General features: G+C 43.1%; 1 protein-coding gene across 1 annotated transcript; it reads left to right on the top strand.

The window, feature by feature from the left end:
* Positions 1-3,933: 3,933 nt before the first annotated feature.
* LOC311128051 (semaphorin-7A-like) lies at positions 3,934-18,527 on the top strand. Its single transcript, XM_084159999.1, has 14 exons — positions 3,934-4,072; positions 10,100-10,239; positions 10,788-10,835; positions 10,942-11,043; positions 11,133-11,226; positions 11,316-11,423; positions 13,117-13,259; positions 13,496-13,674; positions 14,099-14,207; positions 14,334-14,505; positions 15,381-15,496; positions 16,269-16,414; positions 17,457-17,533; positions 17,664-18,527. The coding sequence occupies exons 1-14, from the start codon at positions 3,943-3,945 to the stop codon at positions 18,026-18,028; spliced, it is 1,929 nt and encodes a 642-aa protein (XP_084016125.1). The 5' UTR covers positions 3,934-3,942; the 3' UTR covers positions 18,029-18,527.
* Positions 18,528-19,162: the final 635 nt, after the last annotated feature.

The following is a 19,162-nucleotide window of genomic DNA, read 5'->3' as shown; positions in this document are numbered from 1 at the left end:
GAACGTCCTTCCATAGAGGTATTTGTGAAACCTCTTCACTCCAAATATTATGCTCAGGGCTTCCTTCTCAATTTGGGCATAATTGTTCTCAGTTGGTGACAGAGTCTGTGATGCAAATGCAATAGGGTGTTCTTCACCTGATGGTAGAACATGTGAGATGACGGCTCCTACTCCGTATGGAGATGTATCACACGCGAGTCTCAGCTTCATCTTTGTGTCGTAGTGGGCAAGCCACTTGCTCTTTAGTAGATGCTGTTTGCAAGTCTTGAATGCTTCTTCGCAATGTGGAGACCAATTCCACCTTGTATCGGCCTGCAGCAGTTGGTGAAGCGGATGCAACAATGTGGACAAGTTTGCCAAAAACTTTCCGTAATAGTTCAGGCCTTGTGCGTCAATATTGTATCCAAGATACTCCACTGAGTCCTGGAGGAACTCACACTTGCTATGTTTCATTCTCACTCCGTATTTCTCCAGTCTTGACATCACTTTGTCCAGCACTACAAGGTGCTCTTCAATGGTTGGTGCTGACATGAGGATGTTGTCCATGAAGCACACAACATTGTCTATGCCGTCAAGATCTGATCCATTGTGTGTTGGAATATTGCTGGAGCTGTCGAGATCCCATAGGCCAAGCGATTGAATCTGAATAGCCCCTTGTATGTATTGATGGTCAGATACTGTTCTGACTCCGGATCCAGCTTCAGTTGCTGATAAGAGAATGACAGGTCCAGCGTACTGAAAACCTTCCCACCAGCTAGAGTGGCAAACATATCTTCAGTGTTTGGTAGTGGATATTCCTCTGGTAGTATGCAGCGATTTATTGTGACCTTGTAGTCTCTGCACATTCTGATGGTAATGTCTTTCTTTGGGACTACAATGATCGGAACGTCCCAGTCGCTCCTCTCCACTTTCGTGATGATGTTACTCTTCTGAAGGTGCTCCAGTTCTTTCTCCACTGCTTCCTTAAGAGCATAGGGAACTGGACGTGGTTTGTGAAAGATAGGCTTGGTTCCTTCTTGCACTCTGACTTTTGCTGTGAAGTCTTGTATCTCGCCGTAGCCATCTTTGAAAAGTTATTTGTGCTTCTCCAGCATGTTAGTGAGTGTAGCCTGACACACTAGTTTGTCATTTTTCAGACTGAAGATTTCTCTCCAGTTCAGCTTGATCTTCTATAGCCAGTTTCTGCCTAGCAAGGCTGATTTCTCTCCTTTAACAATGATAAGCGGTAGCGTCCACTCCTTCCCCTCATACCGGACTGGTACATGGATCTGCCTTAACACAGGCATAGTGTCACCAGTGTATGATGAAAGGTGGATGGATGCTGGCTGAAGAGGGCACTCTTTCAGTTTTTCTTTGTAGATTCTCTCTGGAACAAGAGATACAGACGCTCCAGTGTCCAGCTGCATTTGTACTCCACGTGTGTCAATTACCTTGTGAACTCCTTTCTGACGTTCTACATGTCCCGATAGCTCAATAGTATCCCTGTGGGCAAGCTCGAGTCCAAGTGCGATATCACAGGCTTTCTTGAAAGTCTAGTCCTTTTCTGACAGAAGCCATCTGTGATATGCTTCACCTGTGAGACCACATACAAACGTGTCTCGGAGAGCATCATCAAGAAATTGTGCAAACTCACATGTACATACCAGTCAAAGGTTTGGACACACCTACTCATTCAAGGGTTTTTCTTTATTTTTACTATTCTCTACATTGTAGAATAATAGTGAAGATATCAAAACTGTGAAATAACACATATGGAGTGTTAAACAAATACAAATATATTTGAGATTTGAGATTCTTCAAATAGCCACCCTTTGCCTTGATGACAGTTTTGCACACTCTTGGCATTCTCTCAACCAGCTTCACCTGGAATGCTTTTCCAACAGTCTTGAAGGAGTTCCCACATATGCTTAGCACTTGTTGGCTGCTTTTCCTTCACTCTGCGGTCCGACTCATCCCAAACCATCTCAATTGGGATGAGGTCGGGGGATTGTGGAAGCCAGGTCATCTGATGCAGCACTCCATCACTCTCCTTCTTGGTAAAATAGCCCTTACACAGCCTGGAGGTGTAATGGGTCATTGTCCTGTTGAAAAACAAATGAAATTCCCGCTAAGTCCAAACCAGATGGGATGGAGTATCGCTGCAGAATGCTGTGGTAGCCATGCTGGTTAAGTGTGCCTTGAATTCTAAATAAATCACAGACTGTGTCACCAGCAAAGCACCCACACACCATAACACCTCCTCCTCCATGCTTTGCTGTGGGAGCTACACATGCAGAGATCATCTGTTCACCCACACCGCGTCACACAAAGACACGGCGGTTGGAACCAAAAATCTCCAATTTGGACTCTAGACCAAAGGACACATTTCCACCGGTCTAATGTCCATTGCTCGTGTTTCTTGGCCCAAGCAGGTCTCTTCTTATTGGTGTCCTTTAGTAGTGGTTTCTTTGCAGCAATTCGACCATGAAGGCCTGATTCACACAGTCCCCTCTGAACAGTTGATGTTGAGATGTGTCTGTTACTTGAACTCTGTGAAGCATTTATTTGGGCTGCAATTTCTGAGGCTGGTAACTATAATGAACTCTGGGTCTTCCATTCCTGTGGTGGTCCTCATGAGAGCCAGTTTCATCATAGCGCTTGATGGTTTTTGCGAGTGCACTTGAAGAAACTTTAAAAGTTATTGAAATGTTCCGTATTGACTGACCTTTATCTCTTAAAGTATTGATGGACTGTTGTTTCTCTTTGCTTATTTGAGCTGTTCTTGCCATAATATGGACTTGGACTTTTACCAAATAATGCTATCCTCTGTGTACCCCCCCCCCCCCCCCCCCCCCCCACACACACACCTTGTCACAACACAACTGATTGGCTCAAACGAATTAAGAAGGAAAGAAATTCCACATATTAACTTTTAAGAAGGCACACCTGTTAATTGAAATGCATTCCAGGTGACTACCTCATGAAGCTGGTTGAGAGAATGCCAAGAGTGTTCAAGGCTGTCATCAAGGCAAAGGGTGGCAATTTGAAGAATCTCAAATATAAAATATATTTTGAATTGTTTAACACTTTTTTGGTTACTACATGATTCCATATGTGTTATTTCATAGTTTTGATGTCTTCACTATTATTCTACAATGTAAAAAATAGTAAAAATAAAGGAAAACCCTTGAATGAGTAGGTGTTTCCAAACTTTTACTGGTAGTGTACTTGCCAGCCTTTTCAAAGCAAGGATGTAGTCAGACACGGTTTCCCCTTGACTCTGGTGACGTTGGTAGAATCTGAAGCATTCTGCAATGAGAATGGGCTTAGGCTTGAAATGCCTTGAGAGAGTTTCAGTCAGTTCTGCATAGGTCAACTCCACTGCTTTTATTGGTTCAATGAGACCTTTCAGCAATCCATACTCAGTTGGATGCAAAACACTGAGAAATATGTATGCTTTCTTTTCATGTTTGATTTCATTTGCAGCCAGCCAACGCTCAAAAACGCTCTACATAGGAATCAAAATCCTCTTTGTAGCCTCAAACTCTTGTACCCGACAAATGGTTGCCATTTTCACAGTTAATTGTTCAGTTTCCACATTCCTTGTATTCCTTCATTTTCAGAATGTTCATTTAATTCTTAACTTTCTCCATTTCAGAAGTTTCTGCAATTTCTTCATTCTCTGGACTCATTTGTAATAATGTACAAACTGTGTTACGTTTCTTCTTTTAAAAGAAACAATATTTCGTATATTTTCAATGGGTTCAATTACAGTTCTTAGTTTACCCACCAGAGGGCAGTGTCGCTATTCTGGACTCATAGGCTTGCTAATTGGCTGTTCCCTAACACAGCGCCTGCTAGCAGTGCTTTGCATAAGCAGTCTTCTACTGGAGGAAAAAAGTAAGTGACGATTGATATAATACTACACCACCCTTGTGCTAAAACCGTCTACAGCTTCAAGTAATGATTTGGCTAGAGCCTCAGAAAAGCATGAGTCCGCTAGCTCTCTTTGCCGTCTTTTTAGGACAATTATTTTTTGGGGTGAAAGCTTCGGACTTTACCCACAAACCGAGGGTGACATTGACAGACAGAGGTAAAGTAAGCTTTTTATTTTAAATCAATAGTAACATAATTTAATGATGACAGCAGTGGTTGAATGATTAGGCCTATTAGGAGTCGATTTATATTCAATACTAAAATATCTGGAGGAAAATTGTATTGTCCACAATAGCCAAAAGGATCCGATTCAGTTGAAGGGGCTTTATTGGCATGGGAAACATATGTTTACATTGCCAAAGCAAGTGAAATAGATAATAAACAAAATTGAAATAAACAATTTTAAAAAATGAACAGTAAACATTACACTTTCCAAAAGAATAAAGACATTTCAAATGTCATATTATGTCTATATACAGTAATGATATGCAAATAGTTAAAGTAAAAAAAGGGGAAATAAATAAACTTTCTTGATTTGGAACTATCAAACAGGGGCGCAACTTTCACTGGGGATGGGGGGGACTTGTCCACATTCTGAAATAACATTTTTTCTACTTTCTACTAGCCACCCCTAGCTAACGTTAGCCACTACAAACTGGAATTTGTAACATATCATACATTTAGAAATTCGTAAGAAGTTGTACATTTAAAAAATATTGTACGAATTGGATGATGGACATCCACAAATTAATACATACGAAATGTAACCTATCATACTAAATCATTTTAGTCATTTAGCAGACGCTCTTATCCAGAGCGAGTTACAATTAATTATTTTTTTATACCCCCGTGGGAATCTAACCCACAACCCTGGTGTTGCAAACGCCATGCTCTACCAACTGAGCTACATCCCTGCCGGCCATTCCCTCCCCTACCCTGGACAACTTATGCATCACCCCATGGGTCTCCCGGTCGCGGCCAGCTACAACAGAGCCAGGATTCCTAGTGGCACAGCTAGCACTGTGATGCAGAGCCTTAGACCATTGTGCCACTTGGGAGGCCAGTGTCAGAATAATACGAAGTGCTCTGAGACCACGTTGCAAAGACAGTATAGTACTGTCTGAAGATAGGCAGGAACTGCTTCTCAAATAGAAATCCCCGATCACACTTGTAGGCGATGTCTTGGCAACGTTGGCTAGCTAAACTCATGCATAGAAACATGTCATAACGGCCGTCAAATCAAAGGCACTCCTTTGATATAAAGTAGTTTTTGACAGAAATTAAAATGTGTCATTTTTTCACTTTCACAAGGTTGAAGTAGTAAGATGTTCAACCAGGGGCTCAACTTTGGTTTTAGAAGTGGAGAGGGACATCATTTGTATAAATTTTTTATCCTGTCGGATAAACACTCCAAACAGCCTACTCGACCGCTCGGAGGCGTCCGCATGGTCCTAAAGCAACCAATGCTTCGTTTTGTATCACATTCCAATGATGAAAATGACAAAAATGCAATTTCAGAATGTGGGGGGACACCCCTGTGTTCAACTACTTAAAGACATTTCACTTCTCTCATTGACTTCTTAAACACCAAACCACAGCCTGGTCTGCTTGGTCTGTTTCTCAAGCGTTCCCGGAAGTCTCGCGATGTTGCGTCTCTGGGTTTAGAAACTCTGTGGTGCTATGCCGGAATGTGAAAATGTACCTCAATCCAGGGATGTAATATGTCGTTGTACTCATAATCATCCCGAATCGAGAAGATTGAAATAATGCTTGTTTTTAATTAAACTGCCGTTTTCGTCAGCATGCTAGGCTAGCTAATGCAATAAAAGCCCATTGGATTCCATGAAAATGTGACGCCTAGAGTTGGGGTGAGTAGCTACTGGAAGTGTTGTTGAATCCAATGGGTTGCTTTAGCATTAGCTAGCCTAGCATGCTGACGAAAATGGCAGTTTAATAAAAATCTAGCAGTATTTCAATCTTCTCGATTCACCTTTCATCATTTCGTGGTGATTAGAAGTACAACGATATATTCCATCCCTGGATTGAGGTACGTTTTCCCAGCCATATACCGCACTGGGCTCTGGCTGTCCACATTTTGGCATAGCACAGACCCGTCGCCAGACCTCAGTCTTAAGGGGGGCATATGAAATGCATGGGAGGGCAGGGCACAATTATTATTAGCCTACAGTACGTATATTTAATAATAAATTCCCTCAAGTGGGGGGGCACAAGCAGTTAGTGAGTGCATACATTATTTTAATATACTGGCCCCCTGTGGGAATCGAACCCACAACCCTGGCGTTGCAAACGCCATGCTCTACCAACTGAGCTACATCCCTGCCGGCCATTCCCTCCCCTACCCTGGACGATACTGGGCCAATTGTGCGCCGCCCCATGGATCTCCCGGTCGCGGCCGGCTACGATAGAGCCTGGTTTTGAACCAGGATCTCTAGTGGCACAGCTAGCACTGCGTTGCAGTGCCTTAGACCACTGCGCCACTCGGGAGACTTACCTTTGTCATTAGACAACTCTGGTAAGGAACAAAAACAATTCATACTCAAACAAGCCTACAGTAATACTGAGCTTGAACATTTAATTTGGAATGTACGTGCGATATCATACAGCGCTTCACAGTGGTGAGATAAAGGGATAGTAGGCCTATAATAATATGGAAATCTGCTATGCTACGGTAAAGATAGAAGGATAAACTCATCTGGCACAACATGAAACATTAACTCTATTCAAATTCGGTCACTGGTTACCTTCTTTTATTTAACTCTGACAATATCAGTATACACTGTGTGTACAAAACATTAGGAACACCTGCTCTATCCATGACATAGACTGACCAGGTGAAAGCTATGATCCCTTATTGATGTCATTTGTTAAATGTATGAAGAATGGTCCACCACCCAAAGGACATCCAGCCAACTTGACACAACTGTGGGAAGCATTGGCGTCAACATGGGCCAGCATCCCTGTGGAACATTTTCGACAGCTTGTAGAGTCCATGCCCTAACAAATTGAGTCTCTTCTGAGGACAAAAGGGGGTGCAACTCAATATTAGGAAGGTGTTCCTAATGTTTTGTAGACTGTGTTCACTACATGACAAAAGTATGTGGACACCTGCTCGTCAAATATCTCATTCCGAAATCATGGGCATTAATATGGAGTTGGTCCCCCCTTTACTGCTCCACTCTTCTGGGCTTTCCACCTGATGTTGGAACATTGCTGCGGGGACTTGATTCCATTCAGCCACAAGAGCATTAGTGAGGTCAGGCGATTAGGCCTGGCTTGCAGTCGGCGTTCCAATTCATCCCAAAGGTGTTCGATGGGGTTGAGCTCAGGGCTCTGTACAGGCCAGTCCACCGATCTCGACAAATCATTTCTGCATGGACCTCACTTTGTGCATGGGGGCATTGTCATGTTGAAACAGGAAAGGGCCTTCCCCAAACTGTTGCCACAAAGTTGGAAGCACAGAATCATCTAGAATTTAATTGCATGCTGTAGCGTTAAGATTCCCCTTCACTGGAACTAAGGGGCCTGAACCATGAAAAACAGCCACAGACCATTATTCTTCCTCCATCAAACTTTACAGTTGGCACTATGCATTCGGGCAGGTAGCGTTCTTGGACTGCCAGATGGTGAAGCGTGATTCATCACTCCAGAGAACGCGTTTCCACTGCTCCCGAGTCCAATGGCGGCGAGCTTTACACCACTCCAGCCGACGCTTTGCATTGGTCATTAGGGATCTTAGGCTTGTGTGCGGCTGCTCGGACACGGAAACCAATTTCATGAAGCTCCCGACGAACAGTTCTGGTGCTGACATTGCTTCCAGAGGCAGTTTGGAACACGGTAGTGAGTGTTGCACCCGAGTACAGACGATTTTTATACGCTACACGCTTCATCACTAGGCGGTCCCATTCAGTGAGCTTGTGTGGCCTACCACTTCGCGGCTGAGCCGTTGTTGCTCCTAGACGTTTCCACTTCACAATAACAGCACTTACAGTTGACCGGGGCAACTCTAGCAGGGCAGAAAATTGACGAACTAACTAGTTGGAAAGGTGGCGTCCTATGACGGTGCCACGTTGAAAGTCACAGCTCTTCAGTAAGGCCATTCTACTGCCAATGTTTGTCTATGGAGACTGCATGGCTGTGTGCTCGATGTTATACACCTGTCAGCAATGGGTGTGGCTGAAATAGCCAAATCCAATAATTTGAATATACTTTTGTATATATAGTGTACAGTGGCTTGCGAAAGTATTCACCCCCCTTGGCATTTTTCCTATTTTGTTGCCTTACAACCTGGAATTAAAATGGATTATTTGGGGGTTTGTATCATTTGATGCAAAATATTTTTTATTGTGAAACAAACAAGAAATAAGACCCCCCCCCCCCCCCCCCAAAGTCAATACTTTGTAGAGCCACCTTTTGCAGCAATTACAGCTGCAAGTCTCTTGGGGTATGTCTCTATATAAGCTTGGCACATCTAGCCACTGGGATTTTTGCCCATTCTTCAAGGCAAAACTGCTCCAGCTCCTTCAAGTTGGATGGGTTCCGCTGGTGTACAGCAATCTTTAAGTCATACCACAGATTCTCAATTGGATTGAGGTCTGGGCATTGACTAGGCCATCCAAGTGTTGCTTTAGCAGTATGCTTAGGGTCATTGTCCTGCTGGAAGGTGAACCTCCGTCCCAGTCTCAAATCTCTGGAAGACTGAAACAGGTTTCCCTCAAGAATTTCCCTGTATTTAGCACCATCCATCATTCCTTCAATTCTGACCAGTTTCCCAGTCCCTGCCGATGGAAAAACATCCCCACAGCATGATGCTGCCACCACCATGCTTCACTGTGGGGATGTTCTCGGGGTGATGAGAGGTGTTGGGTTTGCACCAGACATAGCGTTTATCTTGATGGCCAAAAAGCTCAATTTTAGTCTCATCTGACGAGAGTACCTTCTTCCATATGTTTGGGGAGTCTCCCACATGCCTTTTGGCGAACACCAAACGTTTGCTTATTTTTGTCTTTAAGCAATGGCTTTTTTCTGGCCACTCTTCTGTAAAGACCAGCTCTGTGGAGTGTACGGCTTAAAGTGGTCCTATGGACAGATACTCCAATCTCCGCTGTGGAGCTTTGCAGCTCCTTCAGGGTTATCTTTGGTCTCTTTGTTGCCTCTGATTAATGCCCTCCTTGCCTGGTCCGTGAGTTTTGGGGGGCGGCCCTCTCTTGGCAGGTTTGTTGTGGTGCCATATTCTTTCAATTTTTTTATAATGGATTTAAATGGTGCTCCGTGGGATGTTCAAAGTTTCGGATATTTTTTTTTATAACCCAACCATGATCTGTACTTCTCCTGACCTGTTTGGAGAGCTCCTTGGTCTTCATGGTGCCGCTTGCTTGGGGGTGCCCCTTGCTTAGTGGTGTTGCAGACTCTGGGGCCTTTCAGAACAGGTATATATATACTGAGATCATGTGACATTTAGATTGCACACAGGTGGACGTTATTGTGCTCCCGAGTGGCACAGCGATCTAAGGCACTGCATCTCAGTGCTTGAGGCGTCACTACAGACCCTCTGGTTCGATTCCAGGCTGTATCACAACCAGCCGTGATTGGGAGTCCCATGGGGCGGCGCACAATTGGCTCAGCGTCTTCTGGGTTTGGCCGGTGTAGGCCGTCATTGTAAATAAGAATTTGTTCTTAACTGACTTGCCTAGTTAAATAAAGGTAAAATAAAATGTAACTAATTATGTGACTTCTGAAGGTAATTGGTTGTACCAGGTCTTATTTAGGGGCTTCATAACAAAGGGGGTGAATACATATGCACGCACCACTTTTCCGTTATTTATTTTTTAGAATTTTTAGAAACAAGTTATTTTTTTCATTTCACTTCACCAATTTGGACTATTTTGTAGATGTTCGTTACATGAAATCCAAATAAAAATCCCTTTAAATTACAGGTTGTAATGCAACAAAATAGGAAAAACGCCAAGTGGGATGAATACTTTTGCAAGGCACTGTATGTGGCCCGTGAGGGATTCAAACCCACAACCCAGGTGTTGCCTGTACCTTGCTTCTAAACCCACTTAGCCAATGGAATCCTGGTTTCCAAGAAGTCTTCCTAGTTCCAGAAACACATCTCCAGTCCAGTCATATGTTTGCTTAATGATTTATATCTCTGTGTCCTCAGATGTGAGCTTCCTAAGAATCTACCTATCTGGGAATAACAGCCATATAAAGTTCCTGCAGGGCCCTCAAGACAACATAGTATACGCTGCAGGCCATATACACCTGTTCCAGACAGACTTCCACAGTTTGACCTCTATAAAGGTTGTATGACTGAGTTACTTGTGTATTGTGTTGCTTTATATTGATTTAGCTCTATTCAGGTCGTGCTCTAAGTAGGATTGTCCAATTCAGTTGCTGTAATGTAATTGATGGTAATAACAGAGGGAGAGTTATTAATATTGTTACAGTAAATATTGAGCTAAACAGTCCTTCCCCTCTTACATGCTGTAGACTAGAATATGTTAAAATGGATGTGTTGAACATTGTACTCTACATGTACAGATGTAGGATCTTAATTTGATCACTCTTATGTTACTGAGAATGTTAGTGCACAGCAGAAAAAGCAAACTTGTAGTATATTCAAGGTTTAAAAAGGCTTTTAAAGTTAGTAATTTCCACTTTAAAATGTCACTTGATTTGCCCTAACGAAAAATGGATCAATGCCTACAAAAAAATGTCCATTAATTATAATCCACATAATAATTCACATGTCCTGTTGCTGCATGATTATTTTCCTGCTGTATTAAAGTGGCTCAAATTAAGATCCTACATCTGTACCTGTACAATACATTTAATGATTGCCTTTGCAGAGTCCTGTGTTTGGAGAGGGATGTAGAAGTAATGATCCCGCATCACCAGTGAGTATCTGAGAGGATGTTGGTTTTATAGTACAGTTCATTACTAAAGTTGCACACAGAATATTTTGCATACAAAGTTGTAACACAGTTCTGTTTTGTACTTCAGGACTGTCACTATAACATCACTGTTTTACACAAGACTAAAGATCCAAACCAACTGTTCCTGTGTGGAACCAATGGACAACAACAGACATTGTGCTGTTACATGGTATGGGACATACTTTTCATTATATAAGTATACATTACTTTTCATGGTACCATTTTGCCATTGGTTGACACAAAACTATTCCACTGCAGAACCCATCAGACGACCCGTTTAACTGCACTCGATCCAAGGGCATCCAAAACATTAAACAACACATAAATGAAAGCGAGCCATCGATCCTCATTGGTGAGGAAAATATCTCATTGGAAAACATGACTCTATAATATGACCTAATGTTCATGACTGGTTATTGAGCTAATGTGTTGTGTCTCCAGGTTCTGCTGAAGTAGAGGAGTTCTACACCACTCACTCAGGCACAGAGGGTTCCGTGGGGATCCACAGGTTTGGGAAGAACAGACTATGGACAGAAAAAAGTGGAACAGGTATGGATCAGGGTGAGAGAACAAGACATGGCCTGACATTGTTTTGTTTAGGACTGTATATATTGATCAGACTGTCCATTGACTGTAATTACACTGCTCAAAAAAATAAAGGGAACACTTAAACAACACAATGTAACTCCAAGTCAATCACACTTCTGTGAAATCAAACTGTCCACTTAGGAAGCAACACTGATTAACAATAAATTTCACATGCTGTTGTGCAAATGGAATAGACAACAGGTGGAAATTATAGGCAATTAGCAAGACACCCCCAATAAAGAAGTGGTTCTGCAGGTGGTGACCACAGACCACTTCTCAGTTCCTATGCTTCCTGGCTGATGTTTTGGTCACTTTTGAATGCTGCCGGTGCTTTCACTCTAGTGGTAGCATGAGACGGAGTCTACAACCCACACAAGTGGCTCAGGTAGTGCAGCTCATCCAGGATGGTACATCAAAGCGAGCTGTGGTGAGAAGGTTTGCTGTGTCTGTCAGCGTAGTGTCCAGAGCATGGAGGCGCTACCAGGAGACAGGCCAGTACATCAGGAGACGTGGAGGAGGCCGTAGGAGGGCAACAACCCAGCAGCAGGACCGCTACCTCCGCCTTTGTGCAAGGAGGAGCAGGAGGAGCACTGCCAGAGCCCTGCAAAATGACCTCCAGCAGGCCACAAATGTGCATGTGTCTGCTCAAACGGTCAGAAACAGACTCCATGAGGGTGGTATGAGGGCCCGACATCCACAGGTGGGGGTTGTGCTTACAGCCCAACACCGTGCAGGACGTTTGGCATTTGCCAGAGAACACCAAGATTGGCAAATTCGCCACTGGCGCCCTGTGCTCTTCACAGATGAAAGCAGGTTCACACTGAGCACATGTGACAGACGTGACAGAGTCTGGAGACGCCGTGGAGAACGTTCTGCTGCCTGCAACATCCTCCAGCATGACCGGTTTGGCGGTGGGTCAGTCATGGTGTGGGGTGGCATTTCTTTGGGGGGCCGCACAGCCCTCCATGTGCTCGCCAGAGGTAGCCTGACTGCCATTAGGTACCGAGATGAGATCCTCAGACCCCTTGTGAGACCATATGCTGGTGCGGTTGGCCCTGGGTTCCTCCTAATGCAAGACAATGCTAGACCTCATGTGGCTGGAGTGTGTCAGCAGTTCCTGCAAGAGGAAGGCATTGATGCTATGGACTGGCCCGCCCGTTCCCCAGACCTGAATCCAATTGAGCACATCTGGGACATCATGTCTCGCTCCATCCACCAACGCCACGTTGCACCACAGACTGTCCAGGAGTTGGCGGATGCTTTAGTCCAGGTCTGGGAGGAGATCCCTCAGGAGACCATCCGCCACCTCATCAGGAGCATGCCCAGGCGTTGTAGGGAGGTCATACAGGCACGTGGAGGCCACACACACTACTGAGCCTCATTTTGACTTGTTTTAAGGACATTACATCAAAGTTGGATCAGCCTGTAGTGTGGTTTTCCACTTTAATTTTGAGGGTGACTCCAAATCCAGACCTCCATGGGTTGATACATTTGATTTCCATTGATAATTTTTGTGTGATTTTGTCAGCACATTCAACTATGTAAAGAAAAAAGTATTTAATAAGATTATTTCATTCATTCAGATCTAGGATGTGTTGTTTAAGTGTTCCCTTTATTTTTTTGAGCAGTGTATTTATCCTGTTCTTTTCCTTAGAACAGAGATATGTGAGTTTGGTGGCTAGCGGGCAGAGAGAGGATCGTCTGCAGGACAGACTATACGCCTTCTACATAGAGAAGAACCGAGACTCGAGTTTGGACTCTGATCTCTGGGTTCCCCGGGTTGCTCAAGTCTGCATGGTAAGCACTACATACATGAATGTAGAACATGAATCATGCCTGCACTGTATGTAATCACCAGTGCTGCAGTTTAGTTCAGAAAATATTTGTAGATCTTTCATATGCGGCACCAACTCCATTTCTGCCCATTTAAGCCCTTAATTAAGACTATTTTCATTTGGGGGCTCCTTTAAGTGGTGTGTGCACTTGCCCACTGTGATTATCTTAGCATGTCTGTGGTTGGATGTGTGTTCCAGGCCGATCTTGGAGGACCTAAGTCCTATCTGCAGTTCAGGTGGACCTCCAAGTTGAGTACCAGGCTCTTCTGTGGAGACCATGACAGCAGGCTGTACTTCACCCAGCTAGTGGACATGAACACTGTTCTGGGAGACAGGTGGCAGGATACCAGGGTCTACGCACTCTTCAGGAATGGCTGGTAGGACGACATACTGTAGATAGATCATAATGGACCTTAGTAACATACACAAATCAGCAATAGCAACACAACAGGCTCTGGGAGCAGGGACTCATAGTACAGTTTATGACATGACGTTGCAGTGCCGTTAAGAAAAAAAATCTAATTTGAAAGAGAAAAACATCGAAGTGAAAGTGACATAAGGAGTTTTAACGATTAAGAAAACCAAAATGTCGTACTCTTTGTTTTGTTTTTATCACGTGGAAGTTTGGGTTGTGCTTCCCCTCTTTAAATGTAACTTGGTTACAGTTCATATCCCTTTTCTGATCTCGAGAGTCATCTGATCTTCTGACCTTTACTGAAAGCAGATGTTGTGAAACATTGTGAAAGAAATCTTTAGTAAGGGGTATAGTTGAAACTTGCTGAGCTCTGTGTCTATCCCTAGGGGTATGAGTGCTGTATGTGTCTACACCGTAGAAGATATTGCCCGCATCTTTAAAACCTCCAACTTCACGGGACACACAGGGCCCGTTCCAAACCCACGACCTGGTGAGGTATGCTCAACAATATACTTTATAGTCCCCTCTACTCCTTTCCTCTGTATGTCTACAATATTGGACTGTATTCTGTGTATGTCTTTGTATGTTGAAGTATACATAAAATTGTCCATCCTCTTGTAGTGTGTTAAAGACAGCACTAAACTCCCCATGGAAGTCCTGAAGATGGTGGACAAGCATTCAGAGATGAAGGAGTGGGTCACCAGTGGGCCTCTCCTGGTCTCTCACTGCCATTACCACCACATCCGCATGGATAGAGTCCAAGGCAAATGGAATGTCCTGTTTCTGTCTCTAGGTGAGAAGTTTTGATCTCTAGATGATGAATCACAAATGATCAGTCTGAAAGCAATGACGGGAAACCTTAGCCTTCGGAGATGTTTGGAGACCTTTAACATATACCTCTTATGACCCTGCAGCAAGTGATGATAGGGAGCTGTATCGTGTTTATGTACAGTATAATTATAGGAATGTGGATGAGATGAGAAAGTTTCCATCTTATAATCACACCAGTTTCAAGAGACAGAGGCTTTCAGAAGGTTGAAATAATATTGACCATTCATGGTACTAGAGGGTGTAAAGTGACACTTTTTTTCACGCTGACTGACTGACACTGATCTTTTGTAAGGTGTAAAAAAAAAGGCCTGTCTGAACAGTTTATTTTGAACTTTAAAAAAGAGAAGTAACTAAGTGGAAGTATAGTCTTATCACACTGTGCTAGGAAACCAGAGATGCAGTTCATTTCCCATCATTGCACTCAAATTGGCACACAGAGACTTATGCACTCAACCCTAACTCGAGATTCACGCCTGCACAACAGTTTTTAGGGTGTGCTTAGTGTCAGAGAAATACAACCCGGACATGAGACTGATGAATGTAATTGAAGTACAGTATCAGAAGCATTACTGTAGCGATAGTCATAGATACTCATAGATATGTATCCTCAGGGTGAGTCTATGCCCCACCATGCATCTGTACTGTGAGTGGTGTAATATATGACTGGAGGATGTCTCAACGTTATGATGAAACATTTAAAGGACTGTTGACATTTCTTACCCACACCTTTTTTTTGTAATGTTTGACTCTCACTCATATCCTCAATGATCAATGACTGCTGTTTGACACTGGCTGTGTGTGTGTGTGTGTGTGTGTGTGTGTGTGTGTCTACACTAGAGAATGGAGGGATTCATAAGGTTCTGGAGAGGGATGGTCAGGCCTTCGTCATCGCTGACTTACAACCTTTTAACTACAGGGCACACATCCTCAGTATGATGTTACACTCCTCAACGGTGAGTCAAGGAACACAGCCCACACAGAAACCTCCCCATTGAGATCCAACAGTGGTAGCAATGTAGTAATAAAACATGGAGTGGAATAGACAATAGTCAAAGAGATCCCTTTCATACCATGTTTTAACATGTGGATCAGTTATTTGATCACGGCTGAACGTTTGATGATTCAACTACAGATGTTGTTGTCCTTTAAAATGCATTCCGTCTGCATATCATTTGATGGCATTGTGGATTTAGTTTAATAATAAGTATTGGCCACAGGTTTAAAATTGCATGCCTCATTCAAATACACAGAATGTTGTAGGCTGTTACGTAATATCCATCTCCAATGCGCCCACATCGGAAGGTGGTTTCCAAAATCCGACCACAATACGTCCCAGAGGTCTGAACGGGAGGAGAGAGACAATAGACAGGAACAACTGCAACCATAACAACTATATTTATATCTCTATAATAATATTGTAGAAGAAGTTGTGTTCTAATTGTAAGCCAGTAACTTTCTTCTGCAGTCAACAGTCATTGTTCCAGTATTCCCTACAATATTAGAATAAAGGGTTCCAAAAGGGTTCTTCGGCTGTCCCCATAGGATAACCCTTTTTGGTTCCACATAGAACTCTTTTGGGTTCCATGTAGAACTCTCTGTGTAAATAGTTCTACATGGAACTCAAATGGGTTCTGCCTGGAACCAAAAAGGGTTCTTCAAGGGGTTATTCTATTAGGTTCTAGATAGCTCCTTTTTTTCTAATGTTCTTGTGGTGTTGTGTTCCAGGCAAAGCTGTATGTGGCCTCCAGCAAAGAGCTGGTTCAGATTGACCTGGGCAGCTGTGATCAGTATGGAGCCCAGTGTGAAGACTGTGTTTTGGCCAGAGACCCTTACTGCGGCTGGGACGGCCATCGCTGCACCACAGCTACAAAGTAAGACCAAGCACAGCCTGCTTTCAGCTTATAGCATCTGCTGTATAGATATTTAATGGTAGTGATTTGAAAATAGATTTCTCATTAATGGTTATCAACATATTGGTTTCCTCTCTGTGGTTTCCTGTGAGCCTTATACAGTTTTGTTGTAACACTTCATAGTGTTTGTCAAAAATGCAAATATAGAGTGGTGCATTAGTTTGGCCATTATGCTAGACCTTATTTTCCATCAGTTCAGCTCAACATGGCCAGAGGTAGTTTTTCCAGAATGATGTATACACACATGGCCCTTGTTCAAACAAATGTGGTGTCAGATGAGGCCATGAAAACAAACAAAATGTACTTCAAACAAATGTGGTGTCAGATGAGGCCATGAAAACAAACTAAATGTACTTCAAACAAATGTGGTGTCAGATGAGGCCATGAAAACAAACAAAATGTACTTCAAACAAATGTGGTGTCAGATGAGGCCATGAAAACAAACAAAATGTACTTCAAACAAATGTGGTGTCAGATGAGGCCATGAAAACAAACAAAATGTACTTCAAACAAATGTGGTGTCAGATGAGGCCATGAAAACAAACAAAATGTACTTCAAACAAATGTGGTGTCAGATGAGGCCATGAAAGCAAACAAAATATACTTCATTTGATTAAACGTGACATACTTACAAGTAACTGGGCAGAGAGAGGATGGTGTGTCAAGGTGGTGTGTCAGAGGAAAAATGTTAGTTCACTTCCTCACTCTGATCCCCACCTGCTGTTAAAAAGTATACTACACTTCCTCCTCTACACTCCCCCCAAACATGCACACACGCTACACACACACGATACTACACACCACCTTGTTGTGTAGTCAAATGCTCTATGCTCCGTTGGTGTGATACTATGTGGTTTCAGTACAGCTCCTCTGTTTCAAAGAACTATCTCTCTGCCAACCACAAGGTAGACACCCTACACCCTACTGTACAATAAACCGGTACATTTGCTGGTTGAGTTGCTGGTTGAGACTCCTTAACTCATATATGCTTGTCTTTTTACAGTGATACAATTCAGGATGTGGAGAACGGGAACCATCAGGTATGCAGCAACATATCCAGAGGATTTACTGCAAGTAAAGGTGTGTAGTGTGTTACAGCCATCCTTGTACAAATACAAACCCCTTATTATGACCAAGTACTATAATAAAGGATGGAAACCATCCACAATGGTTAGCTATGGGAGTCTAAAAAGCAATGTTTTGCTCTTAGTTTACTTTCCAGGGTCATCAGTTGGTGCTGCAGATGGAATCAGAGTTCCTCTATCTTCAAAATACTTCCTCCATTGCCCAACCTTGTCCAGCCACGCTGAGTACAGCTGGAGGCACCATGGCAACACCACAGCAACGCCGTGCATCTCCACAAAGTCAGAGGACCAGTGTCTCCTGCTAATAGAGAGCATGGGCCCTGAGCAGCAGGGAACATACAGCTGTGTGTCTGAGGAGAGGGGCTACCGCAGGACCCTGGTGCAGTACCAGTTACAGCTGGACAGGGGAGTCACAGGCCTGGCCTCTCACCACCTACCCTTTCCTGGTCTGGGTCTGGTACTACTACTGGTCCTGACTTTGCTCTGCTAGCATCAGCTCTATGGACTATCACCCCAGCCCTATGACCGAGCTGACTTGACTTGGACATGCCTGCACTTGTACTTTGGTCTTCCTTACACCCACGGTACCTCAAGAATAGTTCATGACAGTCAAGTGACCGACAAGGGGCCAAAGCTTCGCTGAGCCATTTCCTTTGTTACGTTCACAATCAGTTGGTCAAAAAACTGAACGCTGCAGAAGTTAAAGCAACCGCACTTGTGCTGAGTTAAGGATTTATTGGCCTTATGTGTTTTATAATCATGCTACGTTTTCCAATATGAAACTTTGCAGGGGTTTAAAATATTTTATGTGAAAATCTGAATGTACAGGATATTGCAAAAACAGACTAATTTGGTTACATTTTAGAAATATATTTGTTTACTTAACTACTAAGTTTCTTTGCTAACAGCATGGTAGTTGTAAATATATATATTTCTTTATCGATTACTTATTTATATGTACAGTATTAAACTCTTGCACTCCTCTCTTATGTCATGATAATTATACATTATTTTCCTTCACCTCAAAAGTAAGTCTTTATTTCAAATGTTTCAAGTTAAGCCATATTGAAAATGTAGCAAGTTCTAGGATAATTATGTGAAAGCAAAGGGACATTATGAAATGTTCTTGCTGTTGAAACCCCAGGCTTGCATTACAGTAAAGTCAGTGTTGAAAGAGAATAGCCCAAGCTGTAATGATATCTCTAGGAGAAGATAGTGTTTTTTTGAGAAATATCTGTGCTATCCCCACTTCTGACTTAGGGCCTGATTCAGACTTACTCACGCCTTTCCTACGCACTTCTCAGTAGTTGTTATTCAGTCTTACCTTATTAAGGTGCATAGTGGGATTTGCAGGCGTAGTTTATGGTCCTCTGTAGCTCAGCTGGTAGAGCACGGTGCTTGTAACGCCAAGGTAGTGGGTTCGATCCCCGGGACCACCCATACACAAAAATGTATGCACGCATGACTGTAAGTCGCTTTGGATAAAAGTGTCTGCTAAATGGCATATTATTATAGTTTTCTTATGCGCGCTGAATAAATGTAATTCAACCGCCGAAAAACCCTCCCACTTGCTGGCCAACAGATTTTCTCGTGGAGTTTTCATACAGTAGGTTTTTTTCAGTAC

The sequence above is a fragment of the Coregonus lavaretus genome (assembly GCF_964263955.1).
Source record: "Coregonus lavaretus genome assembly, chromosome: 4".
In the NCBI taxonomy this organism is placed as follows: Eukaryota; Metazoa; Chordata; class Actinopteri; order Salmoniformes; family Salmonidae; genus Coregonus; species Coregonus lavaretus.
The sequence above is the reverse complement of the archived record's forward strand: the minus strand, read 5'-3'. Positions and strand labels throughout refer to the sequence as shown.

Bases quoted from the DNA above. Each gene is read 5' to 3' on its own strand.
- LOC311128051 (XM_084159999.1), top strand. From the start codon at position 3,943: ATGATTTGGCTAGAGCCTCAGAAAAGCATGAGTCCGCTAGCTCTCTTT. The intron at 11,044-11,132 runs GTATGGGACATA...ATTCCACTGCAG, and splicing joins AGACATTGTGCTGTTACATG to AACCCATCAGACGACCCGTT. The intron at 15,497-16,268 runs GTGAGTCAAGGA...GTTGTGTTCCAG, and splicing joins TGATGTTACACTCCTCAACG to GCAAAGCTGTATGTGGCCTC.